Source organism: Aphelocoma coerulescens, chromosome 23 (assembly GCF_041296385.1).
Source record: "Aphelocoma coerulescens isolate FSJ_1873_10779 chromosome 23, UR_Acoe_1.0, whole genome shotgun sequence".
Classification (NCBI taxonomy): Eukaryota; Metazoa; Chordata; class Aves; order Passeriformes; family Corvidae; genus Aphelocoma; species Aphelocoma coerulescens.
Genome location: NC_091036.1, coordinates 1,038,812 through 1,054,908, shown reverse-complemented (window position 1 = coordinate 1,054,908; position 16,097 = coordinate 1,038,812). Strand labels below are relative to the sequence as shown.

At 61.4% G+C, this 16,097-nt stretch overlaps 1 protein-coding gene across 2 annotated transcripts in view; it reads left to right on the top strand.

Annotated features, from left to right (window-relative positions):
* The window catches only part of NKAIN1 (sodium/potassium transporting ATPase interacting 1), a 32,606-nt gene extending 23,608 nt beyond the window's left edge, over positions 1-8,998 (top strand). Inside the window, exons 4-7 of one of the 2 annotated variants that reach the window (XM_069036022.1) lie at positions 1,036-1,233; positions 2,335-2,395; positions 4,696-4,777; positions 8,083-8,998. In XM_069036022.1, the coding sequence (XP_068892123.1) occupies positions 1,036-1,233; positions 2,335-2,395; positions 4,696-4,777; positions 8,083-8,092 (351 nt within the window). In that variant the 3' untranslated portion in view covers positions 8,093-8,998. Of the gene's footprint in view, positions 1-1,035; positions 1,234-2,334; positions 2,396-2,872; positions 3,055-4,695; positions 4,778-8,082 lie in introns of those variants that run through there. The other variant, XM_069036021.1, reaches the window with a different exon arrangement.
* Positions 8,999-16,097: the final 7,099 nt, after the last annotated feature.

The window sequence follows — 16,097 nt, the reverse complement described above, 5'->3', positions numbered from 1 at the left end:
CGGGGGACGGGGCTCCATGGCCGGGAACACTTCCCGAGTTGCTCCAGGTCACCTGAGGCTCTCCCGAAGCGCAGCGGGATGGGGAGAGGGGGAGGATTCGCTCCCACCGCGGGTTTTTGGTGGAAATCCCCGCTCCCCGTCACGCCGCGGTGGCACAGCCCCCCCTCGTCCGCTTCCCTGCTCCTCACCCACGTCCTCCGGCTCCACAAACCCAAACCCACTCATTCCCTTTCGGGGTTTCTGCCGCCCCCAGCAGCAAAAATCTTTTAATCCCAGATCGGTGATTTCCTGCGGAGGATGCTCAGCACCGGCAGGGCCGGGGGGGCACAGAGGGGCCGGGGGGGGCCCTGCGTGGGCTGGGGGCTCACCAGGGGTACCAGGGGGGACCCTCCATGGGCTGGGGGCTCACCAGGGGTACCAGGGGGGACCCTCCATGGGCTGGGAGCTCACCAGGGCGACCAGAGGGACTCTTATGGGGTGGAAAGGGGCAGACAGGGGCTGAAGATTACCTCCCCCCCCTTCCAGGGCGCTGTAGCCAGCCCATGGCCACCCCACAGTTGCTGCAGAGGACTCAGGGAGATCCCAAAGCTTGTGAGGGGCTACCAAGGAGGGGACACGCATCAGGGGGGACCCTGCAAGGCTCCCTGGGGATGGGATGAGGGGATGGCAGCCCAAAACCCCAGGGGAAGCAGCAGGGGCTGCCCTGCATCCCTGGAACGTGGGGAGGTCCCATGGTCCTAGCTCTGGGGTGGCTGGGTGCAGGACCAGCAGCAGCTGCTTCCCTGCCGCTCTGGTGACCCCTCTGTGACGCCCATCCTGTCACCTGGGCATCACCTGGACGCTGCTTGACCACATGGCCACAGCAGCAGCACGGGAGGAAGCCCCAAACCGCGGGGCTGCTGGCTGGGGGTCAGGGAGATGCCCTGCTCTGATCTCACCGAGCGCCCTCGGCTTGGAAAAACCCATTTTCTACCCAACGCTGCTGCAAAGAGCCTCGGATCCAAAACCTGTGCCCCCTTCCTCCTCCTCCTGCAGGACCGGGACTTCATCATGACCTTCAATACCTCACTGCACCGCTCGTGGTGGATGGAGAACGGCCCGGGCTGCCTGGTGACGCCGGTGCTCAACTCCAACCTGGCGCCCGAGGACCACCACGTCATCACGGTCAGCGGCTGCCTGCTGGACTACCAGTACATCGAGGTGGTGAGCAGCGCCACGCAGATCTTCCTGGCGGTAAGGGCGCCTCTCCTCAGCCTGCACCCCGAATCGGGGCTGGGAGACGGGGGGTGATGGCGCTGGGGGCGGCAGAGGCGCCGCGGTCCAGCTGGAGGTGCCCCCATGGCACGTTTGTGTCATCCAGGGAGGAGCAGACAGAGCCCTGCCAGCACCCCAGGGGTGCTGCCCACCCCAAAATGGGTCAGGTTTGGGGCCGGATGCTGCAGGGATTGAGGAGTCACTCACTGGGAATGAGCCGCTGGAATGTGCTGCCCGCTGGGAGGGACGGCCCCCCCTTGCCGGTGGCTGTCCCTCCGTGTGGGGAGGTGGGAACGGGGCACGCCTGGGGGCAGAGCTCCCTAAAACAGAGCTTTAAGGGGAATTGGGGTCCCCAAAGGGGCTCCCGGCACCCTCTGGGGGGTGCCAGCCTGGCCCCCTTCGGGCCCCACCACCCTTGTGCAGCTGAATCCATCCAACCCTGCTGCACCCCAAACCAGCACCGGGATGGGCTCTGGCTGCTCCCAGTGCGCCCAGCTCACTCCCAGTGATCCCAGCTCACTCCCAGTGATCCCAGTTCATTCCCAGTGTGCCCAGCTCACTCCCAGTGATCCCAGCTCACTCCCAGTGCCCCCAGCTCACTCCCAGTGATCCCAGTTCATTCCCAGTGATCCCAGTTCATTCCCAGCACCCCCAGCTCACTCCCAGTGATCCCAGTTCATTCCCAGTGCTCCCAGCGCACCCAGCTCACTCCCAGTGATCCCAGTTCATTCCCAGTGATCCCAGTTCATTCCCAGCACCCCCAGCTCACTCCCAGTGATCCCAGTTCATTCCCAGTGTGCCTAGCTCACTCCCAGTGATCCCAGTTCATTCCCAGTGCTCCCAGCGCACCCAGCTCACTCCCAGTGATCCCAGTTAATTCCCAGCACCCCCAGCTCCCTCCCAGTGATCCCAGTTCATTCCCAGTGCGCCCAGCCCGCTCCCAGTGATCCCAGTTCATTCCCAGTGCCCCCAGTACATTCCCAGTGCCCCCAGCTCACTCCCAGTGATCCCAGCTCACTCCCAGGCCCCCACCCGGGCTCCCCATCACCCCATAACCAACCTCTCCCTGTTTTTCCCCAGCTCTTCGGCTTCGTCTACGCCTGCTACGTCAGCAAAGTGTTCCTGGAGGAGGAGGACAGCTGTAAGTGCCTCGGCTGGGGGTGACAGGGGGCACAAGGTCCTCTGCTGATGCCACCCTGAGCAGGGTGGCAGCTCCCAGCAGGGTCTGGGAAAGCAGTGCATGGGTCCCAGAAAGTTGAAGGAATCCCTTTAGTTGGGTTTTTTGCCCCATTTTTCCATCCCTGGTGGGGCAGAGGTGCTGGGGTGTGATGGGGCAGCCGTCAGCTCCCGCCGCCCTTGACAGCCACAGGGGCCTGGGGACACGGTGTCCCCCGGGCTGTGTCCCCACAGCCTCCCCACCGCCAGATTTTCACCCCAAAACGACGGGAAAACAGCATTTTAGGCAAAGTGGAGTCTAACTTTTATCCCAGCTGGATTACCTTGCCTGATCCAAGCCCGATCCCTACAAACGCCCCTCGGGAAGCGCCCCGGCCCCAATTAACCAGGTGGTCGAGGCTGTGCATTAAAAGCTCATCTGCTGTTAATTAATTCCCACCAGCTGGCAGATGCTGGCAGCCCAGGCGGGCAGGGCTGTGCCACAGCCACCCGGCTGCGCTCCTTCCCCGGGATCAGCACCGGGATCAGCACCGGGATCAGCATCCCACCCATGCCACGGCCCCACAGCTGGTCCCAGCCCAGCCCGGGGGTGCAGCATCCCATGTTTTCCCTCCTTTCCGATGAAAAGAAACATCTCCGTGTGGAATTGGCCGCTGCCTGCAGGAATATCTCGTTTCCAGAAGGGTTTATCCAGCGCTGGCGGCTCGGGAGCGGGTTTGCATTCCCACAAACTCCCGCATCCAACACATTTTTAATATTAATGCTGCCTCAGCCCGGGATGCAAATGCATCTTTTTAATGGAATATCTTATTAGAGTTGGAAATGGATGGAAATGGCGTCAAAACCGAGAGCTGGCGGAATATTAAACCGGGAAGGGAAATATTCCGGGAGAGGGGGGCTCTCCCCTGGAGCTCTCAGCTCTCGGACACGCACGGATAACCCACCCCAGAGTGGGATTCTGTTGGGTTTGGGGACTTGGGTGGTGCTGGAGATCCTGGAAAGGGTGGATTTCCCATCTTGGCTGCACCCGGAGCCCATCCCTGTGCTGGCTGTGCCGGGGGGCGGGGTCAGCTCTGGGGAAACACGGGATGATCTCGGAGAATTTGGGTGCCCGCAGAACCCCCAGAGCACCCCCAGGGCACCCGCAGCCACCCAGAGCTGCCCCGGCACCGCTCGGGATGAAGGGCCGGGCTCCGAGAGCGGGATCCTCCCGGGAATGGGCTCGGAGCGGGATGAGCCTCCAGGCTGGAACTGTGGGCAGTGAGCGCTGATCTATCGCGCCTGCAATCCCCGGCGCTGACAGCCCCAAACGAGCGCTAATTCCCCCATAACTCTCCCTAAGTGCCCGCTCCGCGGACAGTGGGAGGGAATTTCTCCCTCTCTGTCCAGCGGCAGCGCCGGGGCTGGGAAGGAGAAGGAACCGCCGGGATCTCGGGAATTGCTCCGGCTCCTTCCCTGCCTTTCTCACCCGTGTTTTCCCGGGATGCTGCCGCGATCCCGGCTGCTGTTCCCTGGATGCAGCCCCGGCCGGGAAGCTGCTGTGCCTCCCTGGATGCTCCGTTTCAGGCTGCCCAGAGAGGCTGCGGAGTCTCCTTCCCTGGAGGTATCCCAGAGCCGGTGGGATAGAATTCCAAGAGCGCTGGAGGACCCTGCTTGAGCGGGGGGGTTGGACTGGGTGACCATCAGTGGTCACTTCCGACCTGATGCAGTTCGTGATTCTGATTCATTCCCCTGGGCTGCGCCACCACCCGGGATGCGGCGCTGCCCCGGCATGCTGCGGGCACTCAGGGTCACGGAATTCTGGAATGGTTCGGGTTGGAGGGACCTTAAATCCCACCCAGTGCCGCCCCAGGGACACCTCCCACTGTGCCAGGCTGCTCCCAGCCCCAATGTCCAGCCTGGCCTTGGGCGCTGCCAGGGATCCAGGGGCAGCCCCAGCTGCTCTGGCAATTCCATGCCAGCCCCTGCCCACCCTGCCAGGGAACAATTCCTGCCCAAGATCCCACCCAGCCCTGCCCTCTGGCACTGGGAAGCCATTCCCTGGCTCCTGGCCCTGAATCCCTTGGCCCCAGTCCCTCTGCAGCTCTCCTGGAGCCCCTTTAGGCCCTGCCAGGGGCTCGGAGCTCTCCCAGCTGCACTCTGGGATGTTGGATTTTCCTGGGATGCTGAGTTTTGCTGTTCCCTGTCCCACGGCTGCCACGGGGTGCAGGGAATGTCCCCGCTGCCCTTCCCAGCTCACCCCACTCCTCTCCCGGCTCTTCCCAGTTGACTTCATCGGCGGCTTTGACTCCTACGGGTACCAGGCACCACAGAAGACGTCGCACCTGCAGCTACAGCCGCTCTACACGTGAGTCCCGGGGGGCCCAAGGGGTGCTCAGGGGCTGCTCAGGGGTGCGGCACCCCCTCAAGGTGCCCCCCGGCTCTGTCACAGCTCAGATTCGGGGCTGTGCATCCTCACCACAAAGCCCGAGGCTCCATCCGGGCAGGGCCGGGCACCTCCTGCCCGCGGTTTGTGTTTGGCTGGGTTTTGTTTGCTGAGCTTCACCCGGGGGAGCAGCTGCTCTCCAGATAAGCGCAGCCGACTCTTCCTCCCTCTCCCCGCCCGATAAACACTCCAGCGAGATAAGGCTCGGGATCTAAAGGGATTAACCTCGTGCAGGCTCTGCCCGCTGCCAAAAATTAATTATATTTTCAGCCTCGTATGCAAATTCAAGGGCAGGCAGTGCCATTAGGGAGGCAAAGAGGGGCTGGGGGGACACAGCCCCATCGGTGACAGTGCTGGGCCCGCCCTGGGGACGCTGACAGGTCCCGTGGGTGGCGGTGAGCACCCAGGGGTGCTGTGCCCGGAGCTGGGCCCTCCCCGGGACCCCCCCAGCCCCGCGGTGCGAGTGGGACCCGGACAGGGACAGGGATGGTGGCATTGGCGCTCCCCGGTGCCAGCACCCACACCCTGGGGGTCACTGAGGTGTCCTTCCCCCCACGCCCAGCTGGGTGCCACCCTTGGGGGACCCCCGAGTATTGCCGCAGGCCTGGTTCCTACGGTATAGCACCGTGTCCCGCAGCCAGAGGGAGGAGGAGGAGGAGAAGATCCAGCAGGCAGGAGTTGTGCAGCAAGATTGATTTATTTAATTATTTTACAAACTCTTTTATAGACTTTTTTCTTCATAGCCTAATTGGACAAAGGGCCAGCCACCCCTTGGGGCTGATTGGCTAAAATCCTAAAACATCCATTGTCAAAATATTTTTCTACCATACCATAAACAAGACTTTTCAAGGTTGCAGGTGTCTGGGTTGTTCACATTCCCTGCCACCTCTTCTGTGAGAGAGAAAAGTCTCTCACGGACTTAGAAAATAACAAGAAAATCCTCGCTAGCCGCATTTTTGTATCTACACCCGAGTGTTGTCCCACGGAGGGGACGCGGCCCCTGTGTCCCTTCAGCCCTGCCTGGGTGGGACGGGGCAAAGCCGCCGTGGGCAGAGGGGCGAGGGGACCCCACCCTGACCCCCCGTGTCACCCTCCAGGGGCACAGGGGGTGCCAGGGGGAGCTGCGGGCCCGGCACTCCCCGATGGCTGCGGGACGGGTGCTGAAAGCAGCAGGATTTGGAGAAAGCGGCTGAAAAACCGATTTTCAGTGGTGGGAGCAGCAAATTTAGGTACCCAGGGGACACAACAGCTGATGGCCCAGAAAGCTGGGGCTGTGCCACCGGGCTGGCCCACTCGGGCCCTGGGAGGTTGCACCCTCCCCGCAGCTCGGGAATGACCCAGCGTCTAATCAGTGTCTAATTAATGCAGTTGTCATTTCCGGCGCAGGTCGGGGACTCGGGGACACCCCTGTCCCCAAAGTGGGGTCCTGGGGTGGCCCACGGGGGGCACGGGGGTGCCCCTGTCACCAGCGAGGGGACAAACAAGGGGCTGGCCTGGCTCTGTGGGGTGCCTGAGGCCACCCGTGTGCCCAGGGCCAGCAGGGCTGCGGCCCCGGCAATTAAAGCTCGTTCCACAGTTTCTAATTAGCCATGATTGAATTAACGGCGGCGCGGGGAGGTCCGGGAATAATTACGAGAACAATAGAAGTAGTTATAGCATCGTTATTATTATTATTATTATCATCATCATTATCATTATCAACAACAACACTAATAAGGAAAACCCGTGATACAACAGTGGTTTCATAATTGAAATTAAGACAAATACAAGAATCATAGTAACAGTAGTAGTGGTAATAGTTGTAGTAGCAACTGTATTATTATTAATAATAATAACAATAATAACGGTAATAATAGGGAAAAGCTGTGGGGTAACAACGGTTTGATACTTGCAATGAAATAAAATAAGATAGAATAACAAGAATAATAGTAATGGCAATGGTAGAAGTAATAGCAGTAGGAGGAGTTGTGCTGTTATTATCAATAGAAGTAATAACACCAAATAACAATACCAATAATAGGGAGAACTCGTGGGGTAACAACAGTTTATTAATTGAAATTAAAAAATATCATGACAGGAATAATAGTGGTAGTAGCAGTAATAGTAACAACTGCATTATCGCTAATAATAACAGCAACAATAAAATAATTAGTAATAATGGTAACAACGATAATAATGATAATGATGATGATGATAATAATAATAATAATAATAATAGTAACAGACACAACGAGAAGAGAGAGGAATAAACCCAAGAAAACCGTGTCCCCATGTGAGGGGACACCAGCCCTGGTCCCCAGCCTGGCCCCAGCTGCTCTCTGACATTTTTGGGGTTGGAAGGAGAGGGATGGCCCCGTGAGAGCCCTCCCGGCAGGTCCCTGTCCCCCCTGAACCCCCCCCCCCGACAGGTCCCTGTCCCCCCCTGAGCCCCCCGGCAAATCCCTGTTCCCCCTGTCCCTCCCGGCAGGTCCCTGTCCCCCCCTGAACCCCCGGCAGGTCCCTGAACCCCCCTGAACCCCCCGGCAGGTCCCTGTCCCCCCCTGAACCCCCGGCAGGTCCCTGAACCCCCCTGAACCCCCCCGGCAGGTCCCTGAACCCCCCTGAACCCCCCGGCAGGTCCCTGTCCCCCCCTGAACCCCCGGCAGGTCCCTGAACCCCCCTGAAACCCCCCCGGCAGGTCCCTGTCCCCCCGAATCCCCCCGGCAGGTCCCTGTCCCCCCCTGTCCCCCCCGGCAGGTCCCTGTCCCCCCGAATCCCCCCGGCAGGTCCCTGTCCCCCCGAATACCCCCGGCAGGTCCCTGAACCCCCCTGAACCCCCCGGCAGGTCCCTGTCCCCCCGAATCCCCCCGGCAGGTCCCTGTCCCCCCGAATACCCCCGGCAGGTCCCTGAACCCCCGAATACCCCCAGCAGGTCCCTGTCCCCCCTGAACCCCCCCCGGCAGGTCCCTGTCCCCCCGAATCCCCCCGGCAGGTCCCTGTCCCCCCTGCACCCCCCGGCAGGTCCCTGTCCCCCCCGAATCCCCCCGGCAGGTCCCTGTCCCCCCTGAACCCCCCCGGCAGGTCCCTGAACCCCCTGGCAGGTCCCTGTCCCCCCTGTCCCTCCTGTCCCCCCCTGTCCCCCCCGGCCGGTCCCTGTCCCCCCTGTCCCCCCCGGCCGTGACTCCTCGTCCCCCCGTGGGGACCGTGCTGGGCTCTGTCCCACCCCCTCCTCTCCCGTCTTTTTCCAGCTCCGGATAACCGGGATCCAGCGGCGCCAGGACCCCCCCGGAGCCACCCCCCGGCGCGGGGGGAGCACCACGGCGAGCCCCCCGTCCCCTCCTGCCTCCTGCAGCCCGGAACGCCCCAAAACCGGCGCCGGGAGCTGCGCACCCACCCCCACGGAGCCGCCGAGCCCGAACCACGCCGGATGCGGGGCTGGACGCGGGGACACGCGGGGAGGCGGCAGCGCTCGCAGGACGCCGGCTCCTTCTGTGTCTCCCAGCCTGGATTGTCCTCGGAGCAGCGGGGCCCTGCCAGGAAGGGAGCGGGACTGGTTTGGAGCCGGCCGGGACTGGGACTGGGACAGGGACAGCGGACACAGAGAGCAGCGCCGCTCCCCGCGGGGCTGGGACGATTCCCCGGAACTCTGGATCTGGGGCTCAGACTGCCTCCAAAAAAACGGGGATTTGGCTCCCAGCAGGAATTTTCCAGCCCCCCCACGCTTGGATGAAGCAGCGTTGAAGGGGCTCGGTCTGGGATGCTCCGAGGAGTTGGATCCGTCCATCAGCATCGCCTCGACCCCTAAGTTTGGGGACATTGGGGGACCCACAGGACCCCGAAATCCCCCTGTACCCCCCCTCCCTCCACATTTTGGGGGCCTTGCTCCGACCTGGGAATAGCGACGCTGCTTCCTGGCTGTTTGAACGGATCTGATGAATGTTTGGGGTTGCTTTGGGATTTTTTTTTTTTTAATCATCTCTTCGGGTTTTTATTTAATTTAAAGTGCCTGAGTAGACTCTGGCTGAGCCGGGCCCCCCCAAGGCCGACACCGTGCCTTCAGCATCGCTGAGAACCCCCCAGAGCCCCCCAAAACCTCGCCCAGGGCTGGGGGGAGCCTCCCCTGGTCCCTTCATCCATGGGGGGCTCGGTGCCAAATCAGCTCCAGCGGCACAGGGACATCGGCACGAGGGGAAGGATTTTCTGGGGGGCGCAGGGGATGTGTGGGGTGGGCGGGGCAGGGGTTGCTTTGCAGAAGGAAGATCAGCTGGGAAGGAAAAGCCTTGGAAGAAACTGGAAGGAGAAAAAGGAGCTCCCTGCAGCGTCCCAGCTCCCGGCAACCTCCTTGGTCTCCTTTCTGTGGGATGTGGCTCCCCCAGGATCCCTGGATCTGGCCCGAAGCCCACCCTGCACCCCTGGGAGCTGCGATTTCCCATGGATTTCACCTCCCAGCTGTTTCTCCTCCAGTCCCGGGGGAATTTTTTACCCTGGAAAGGATTTTTGGCCCTTCCTGAGGAGCCGTGGAAGCGCCACCGCCCGGAGCTGGGATGGGCTGAGTCCCCCACAGCCCCCCAACACCTCCAGCCAAGCTGTGAACTCTACAGGCAATAATTTTTCCACCTTTCCCCCCCTCTTTTTTCCAAGGAAAATCCTGTTTCTCCAGGCAGTGCATCCCCCTCATCCCCCAGAACATATCCCCATCCCCAAGCCCCGGGGCCAGCAGCATCTTTGGAGTTTATTTTCCTCTCCAGGACCAAGGATGCTCCGATGGGATGGGATGGGATGGGATGGGATGGGATGGGATGGACAGGCAGCCACTCCCCTTTCCCCAACCTTTCCCAAACCCAGCAGGAAGAGCTCCCTGGCATTAAAACTCTCGGGAAGAGCCTCCCTCTGCTGGGCTCCACAGGAGCCGGGCACGGCGCTCCGGGACCTTGGGTGTTTCTGTTCCGTTGGCTTGGTTTTCTATGAGCCCGTCTTTGTAACGTGAACCGAGGATTTCTTTTCTATTCTGTAATTATAAAAGTCAAAGGAAAGTTTCAGCTGGTGCTGTTCTGCTTCCGGGCACTTCCCTTCCCTGCGCCCCTCAGGTGATTAAAAGGCTGGGGTGGGGTTTTTCTAAATTTTTTAAAAATTTTGCTCTTTTTTTCTGGCAAAAACTCCCTCCTTAGGGCTCTGAATCGCCCAGATTTCCCTATTTTTTATCATGGAATGGTTTGGGTGGGAAGAGGCCTTAAAGTTCATCCCATCCCACCCAGTGCCATGGCAGGGACACCTCCCACTGTGCCAGGCTGCTCCAGCCCCAATGTCCAGCCGGGCCTTGGGCACTGCCAGGGATCCAGGGGCAGCCCCAGCTGCTCTGGCAATTCCATGCCAGCCCCTGCCCACCCTGCCAGGGAACAATTCCTGCCCAAGATCCCACCCAGCCCTGCCCTCTGGCACTGGGAAGCCATTCCCTGGCTCCTGGCCCTGAATCCCTTGGCCCCAGTCCCTCTGCAGCTCTCCTGGAGCCCCTTTAGGCCCTGCCAGGGGCTCAGAGCTCTCCCTGGAGCTTCTCCTCTCCAGCTGAGCACCCCCAGCTCTCCCAGCCTGGCTCCAGAGGGGCTCCAGCCCTGGAGCAGCTCCGTGGATTCCTCTGGACTCTCTCCAGCAGCTCCACGTCCTTGATTTTGGAGGCTCCAGGGCCGGGGCAGCTCTGCAGGTGGGGTCACTCCATGGCCACAGCGCTCCAGCATCCAGCCGGGAGGGAGGAGCGAACCCGTTCTCCAGCCCACAGCCCCGGACCTGCCTCTTCCCGAACACCCTCCCGCTGCCCAGCCCGGGCACGCCCGGAATTCCGGAATTCCGGCAGCAGCAGCGGAGCCGCAGCCTTCGGCCTCGCTGTGCCCGTGCTCCGCCTCCTGTGTCCCGGGAAGGGCAGGAGGGCACTAAACTGGAGGCTGGAATAGGCTCCCTGAAGTGGTTTTCCTTTAAAACCTTTAATTGTGGGAGACAACTTTGGGGTTTATAACCGCAGGGTTGGCTTTAGAGCCGGAATCGTCTTTTGAGAGCAGCAAGGGGAATTCTGTAAAATAAACGCGGGGCAAAAGGTGTCCCAGATGTCACCTGTGCCCTGTGATGTCCCCACCCTGCTCCCATCTGAGCCGCGACACGGCTGCGGCATCCCAAAAAACCATCAGGGCACCCCAAATTTAAAAATCCGGTGAGTGTGGGCATTGCAATGACACTCACAGGAGGGTCTGGGGGGCCTCACTCTGAACCGATCCCTCCCCACAGCCCCTGTCCCCTCCCCACAGCCCTGTCCCCACCCTACAGCCCCTGTCCCCTGTCCACAGCCCCTGTCCCCTCCCCACAGCCCCTGTCCCCTGTCCACAGCCCCTGTCCCCTCCCTACAGCCCTGTCCCCACCCTACAGCCCCTGTCCCCTGTCCACAGCCCTGTCCCCTGTCCACAGCCCTGTCCCCTCCCTACAGCCCCTGTCCCCTCCCCACAGCCCCTGTCCCCTGTCCATAGCCCCTGTCCCCTCCCCACAGCCCCTGTCCCCTGTCCATAGCCCCTGTCCCCTCCCTACAGCCCCTGTCCCCTCCCCACAGCCCCTGTCCACAGCCCTGTCCCCTCCCCACAGCCCCTGTCCCCTCCCCACAGCCCTGTCCCCTGTCCACAGCCCTGTCCCCTCCCCACAGCCCTGTCCCCTCCCCACAGCCCCTGTCCCCTCCCTACAGCCCCTGTCCCCTCCCCACAGCCCTGTCCCCTCCCCACAGCCCCTGTCCCCTGTCCACAGCCCTGTCCCCTGTCCACAGCCCTGTCCCCTCCCCACAGCCCCTGTCCCCTGTCCATAGCCCCTGTCCCCTCCCCACAGCCCCTGTCCCCTGTCCATAGCCCCTGTCCCCTCCCCACAGCCCCTGTCCCCTCCCCACAGCCCCTGTCCCCTGTCCATAGCCCCTGTCCCCTCCCCACAGCCCTGTCCCCTCCCCACAGCCCCTGTCCCCTCCCCACAGCCCCTGTCCCCTGTCCATAGCCCCTGTCCCCTCCCTACAGCCCCTGTCCCCTCCCCACAGCCCTGTCCCCTCCCCACAGCCCTGTCCCCTCCCCACAGCCCCTGTCCATAGCCCTGTCCCCTCCCTACAGCCCCTGTCCCCTATCCACAGCCCCTGTCCCCTCCCCACAGCCCTGTCCCCTCCCTACAGCCCCTGTCCCCTGTCCACAGCCCCTGTCCCCTCCCCACAGCCCCTGTCCCCTCCCTACAGCTCTGCCCCCTCCCCACAGCCCCTGTCCACAGCCCTGTCCCCTGTCCATAGCCCCTGTCCCCTCCCTGCCGGGGCTGAGCTGTAATTACCGAGTCCGAGCAGCGCCCAAGGACCCCCAGCGTGGCCGTAAACAGGAAGGGCAGGAAGAAAAACGAGCTGATTTGAAGAAAAACGAGCTGATTTTCTTCCATCCCAACCCCGGCAAAGAAACGGCGGAGGAGCAACAAAGGATGAATTTTCCCTCCCGCAGCCGCCGGAGCCCGGCGAGGCACAGATGTTAAGGAGGAAAAAAGCCGCTTTCACAGCTGCCAACAAAGGCATAGAGACGCTTTTGAGGGGCTCGGGGATGTGCGGATCCAGCTGGGGCGCTCCTAGGTGTGCTGAGTTCCAGGGAAACGGGAGCAGAGGGGGAATGGAACAGCGATGGGTCCGCCTTGGCTCCCGGTGCTAAATCGAGCAAGGGACGCGTTCGGGGTTTTGTTCTTCCCTCTTTGGCTCCGTAGCAAGGAGGGATGGTTCTCCAGCGGTCCCTGCCAGGTGGGAGATGTGACAACCCCAAGGACACCCTCCTGAAGCCACATCACCCATGACACGGCGCGGGTGGGAGGCCCCGGAATCCCCAGCCCTTCGTCCCTAGAGAAATGCTCTGGGCAGCGCTCCCGGCACCTCCGGTCCCCGCTGGAAGGTGACAGCGGACGGGCGTTCATGCAGGCGAGCCCAGGAGCGTGCAGCTGGCAGGGCGATGGCCTCAGAAACGTGACAGTTTTGGGGCTGTTGTTTTCTCTCTTAGCTGGGGACACAGCAGGAAGGTGCAGGGAGCAGATAGCTGTGCCCTGGGAAGGGCGCCGGGGCCACCCCTTGGTCACCCTCTGCAGAGTGACGAGGACGAGAGCGATTTGGAGAAATTAAACACCAGTAAATAAGGTCTGGGGAAGCTGGGAGTGAAGAGTGGGGCTGGGGACTGGGAAACCTTCTGGCTGCCAGACCAATAGTGCAAAATTAGAGAGTCACGGAACATCCTGAGCTGAAGGGACCCCAAGGATCATCCAGCCCAGCCCCAGGCCCTGCACAGACACCCCAAACCCCACCCTGGGCATCCCTGGCAGCGGTGTCCAAACACTCCTGGAGCTCTGGCAGCCTCGGGGCCGTGCCCATTCCCTGGGGAGCCTGGGCAGTGCCCGGCACCCTCGTGAGTCCCCGCTCACCCCTTGCTCCTGTGTGAGCTCTGCTGCCCTGTGACTCTGCTCCAGTAATGGTAAATATTTCCCAGTACACACAGATATCCCAATAAATAGCTCGGTCTGCAGGGGAAGGATCCTCTGGTCTCGATGTCGTGCTCCAGCCCAGCTTGGCTCTGGAGATGGTGATAAAAAAGAGGAAGAGCGACTTTTTGCAAGGAGAGAGTGGAAGGAAAAGGGGAAAGGTTTTAAACTAAAAGAGGTTTGGATGAGATGTTAGGAGGAAATTCCTCCCTGGGAGGGTGGGCAGGGGCTGGCATGGAATTGCCAGAGCAGCTGGGGCTGCCCCTGGATCCCTGGCAGTGCCCAAGGCCAGGCTGGACACTGGGGCTGGGAGCAGCCTGGGACAGTGGGATGTGGCACTCATGTCCCTGCCATGGCTGGGGTGGCACTGGGTGGGATTTAAGGTCCCTTCCAATCCAAACCACTCCGTGATTCCATGATCCCGTTGGAGCAGCAGGAGGAAGCCGGAGCATCCCTCTCCCATCTGCAGCCCGAGGAAGGGCTGATGCAATGCAAATGAGGAGCAGGGAGCTGGCAGAGGGAAATGACTCCCCAGAAACGCAATCAGGCCGTGGGGCTGTGAGGAGAAGTCATGCGGACAGGAGGGCAGGAGGCTTCCAGACGGCTGAGTCACGTAATTGCTGCTGAGAAAATCCAGCCCCGATGTCTTCAATGATAACAAACAAGCTGGAAAGCTTAATCAGCCTCCTGCTTCGGAGCGCTAATGACAGAATTTGGGACAAGGAACGGGGTGGGGGATGACCCCCAAAGAGGGGAGTCTCACATCCCACTGAGGAGGTGCTGCCGCTCCTACCGACGGCAGCATTTAGGGACAAGGTGGCACCGGTGGGTGGGAAGTGCCCCCAGGCAGCGTCCGCCTCCCTCACTGACCGGGCACCAGCAGTGGAGGGGCCCCTGTGTCCCACCCACCCCTCTGGGGCCCACAGAGCAGCTGTAGGGCTGTAGGCATCCAGCTCGGATTTTGGGGTGACCTAGCGAGACCTCACACAGGGACAGCCCTGGCTGGGGCTGGCCTGGGGCGTTTGGAGGCACAGACGGGGCAGGTGAGCTGCCCTGAGCAGGGACAAGGCTCTGCCAGGACCTGGCCATGGATCCTGCAGCTCCTTCCCAGCTGGATCTCGACCACGGGGACAGCAGTGTCACTCAGCGGGGACACCACAGCCACCTCCCCCCTGGGACGAAGGTGCCACCACCTGAACCCTCCTCTGTGAAGCCACAGGAACGTTCAGATCCCACCAGCTCCCGGGTCTGAGCTCCATCCAGCTGCTGTCCCCACAGCTCAACCCTCGCCTGTCTGCAAGGGGAGCGGCTCTCGCACCCCAGCTGCACCTTTTAACCCTTCGGGATCTCTCCCCGCTCCTGTTTTCTCTCCCCGCGATCCCTGCAGGGTTTGGCAGCCGGCTCAAAGGGCTGCTGGAAAGGTGGGAATGCGAGCAGAGCTGTGACACGTCTCGGCAGCGAGGACGGGGGGAAAACCCCAGCGGTTTTTAAACCGAACGCGAATTTCCTTTTTCCTGGCTTACAGCTCTGGCGGGTGTTTGTGTGGCTGCTGCTCCTGCAGGTTCCTCAGCTCCATCCTCATTTTTACTGTGGCAGAGGGGCACTCACGGATCCTTCCCAGTGACACTCGACCCCCCTGTGCCTGCCAAAACCAAAAAATCATTTGTCTGTCAAACGTTTTCCCCCCAAAAAAACATTCCTTGCTGCCTGGGCCCTGGGGAAAACACCTTCTTGACCCCACAGAGCGAGAAGAAGTCCCGTATGTCTCTTATGCTGGATTCAGCCTATTATGGATCCCATAAATCCGTCCTGGGGTTATCTTCACTTCTCCAGGGCTGTTTCTCAGCCTCTGGCTGTCTCCTGCAGTGGCTCTGTGAGCTGTGGCACAGGGGAGGAGGGACAGCAGGGGTCATCACCGGGATCACAGAACCCGGGAACGGTTTGGGGTGGGAGGGGCCTTAAAGATCACCTAAATCCAACCCACCCCTGCCCTGGCAGGGACACCTCCCACTGTCCCAGGCTGCTCCCAGCCCCAATGTCCAGCCTGGCCTTGGACACTGCCAGGGATCCAGGGGCAGCCCCAGCTGCTCTGGCAATTCCATGCCAGCCCCTGCCCACGCTGCCAGGGAACAATTCCTGCCCAAGATCCCACCCAGCCCTGCCCTCTGGCACTGGGAAGCCATTCCCTGGCTCCTGGCCCTCCAGCCTTTGGAAACATTCCCTCTGCACCTTTCTTGTAGCTCCTTCAGGTACGGGAAGGTCACAATTTGGTCACCCCAAATCTTCTCTTCCAGGCCTGACAATCCCAGCTCTCCCACAGCAGAGCTGCTCCATCCCTCTGATCATCCTGGTGCCTTCTCTGGACTCTCTCCAGCAGCTCCAGGTCCACCCTGTGCTGGAAGCCCATTCCCTGGGATGCAGAGGCAGGCATTGGCACGGCTCTTTCCCAGCCATGGGATGTGGCACGGCTTTCCCAGCAGCCTCCCTGAACACGGAGAGGAAACCGTGGGATCTGAGCACCCTCAGGACAATCCCCCCACAGAGCTTTGTCCTTGCACCCCATGTCGGGGACTCCACATCCAGCTCAGCACAGCCCTAAGCCCAGCTGGTGGGTGGGAGCTACTTAAAATCTGTTAAAATTTTTGGGAGCTGTATTTTCAGAAGCTAAAGCAGCTCTGCAGCCAAAACGCAGCTTTCAGACCCCGCTGCTGCCAGGTGGGTCCGCAGCCAGGAGTCCCTGCAGCTTCCCACAACCACA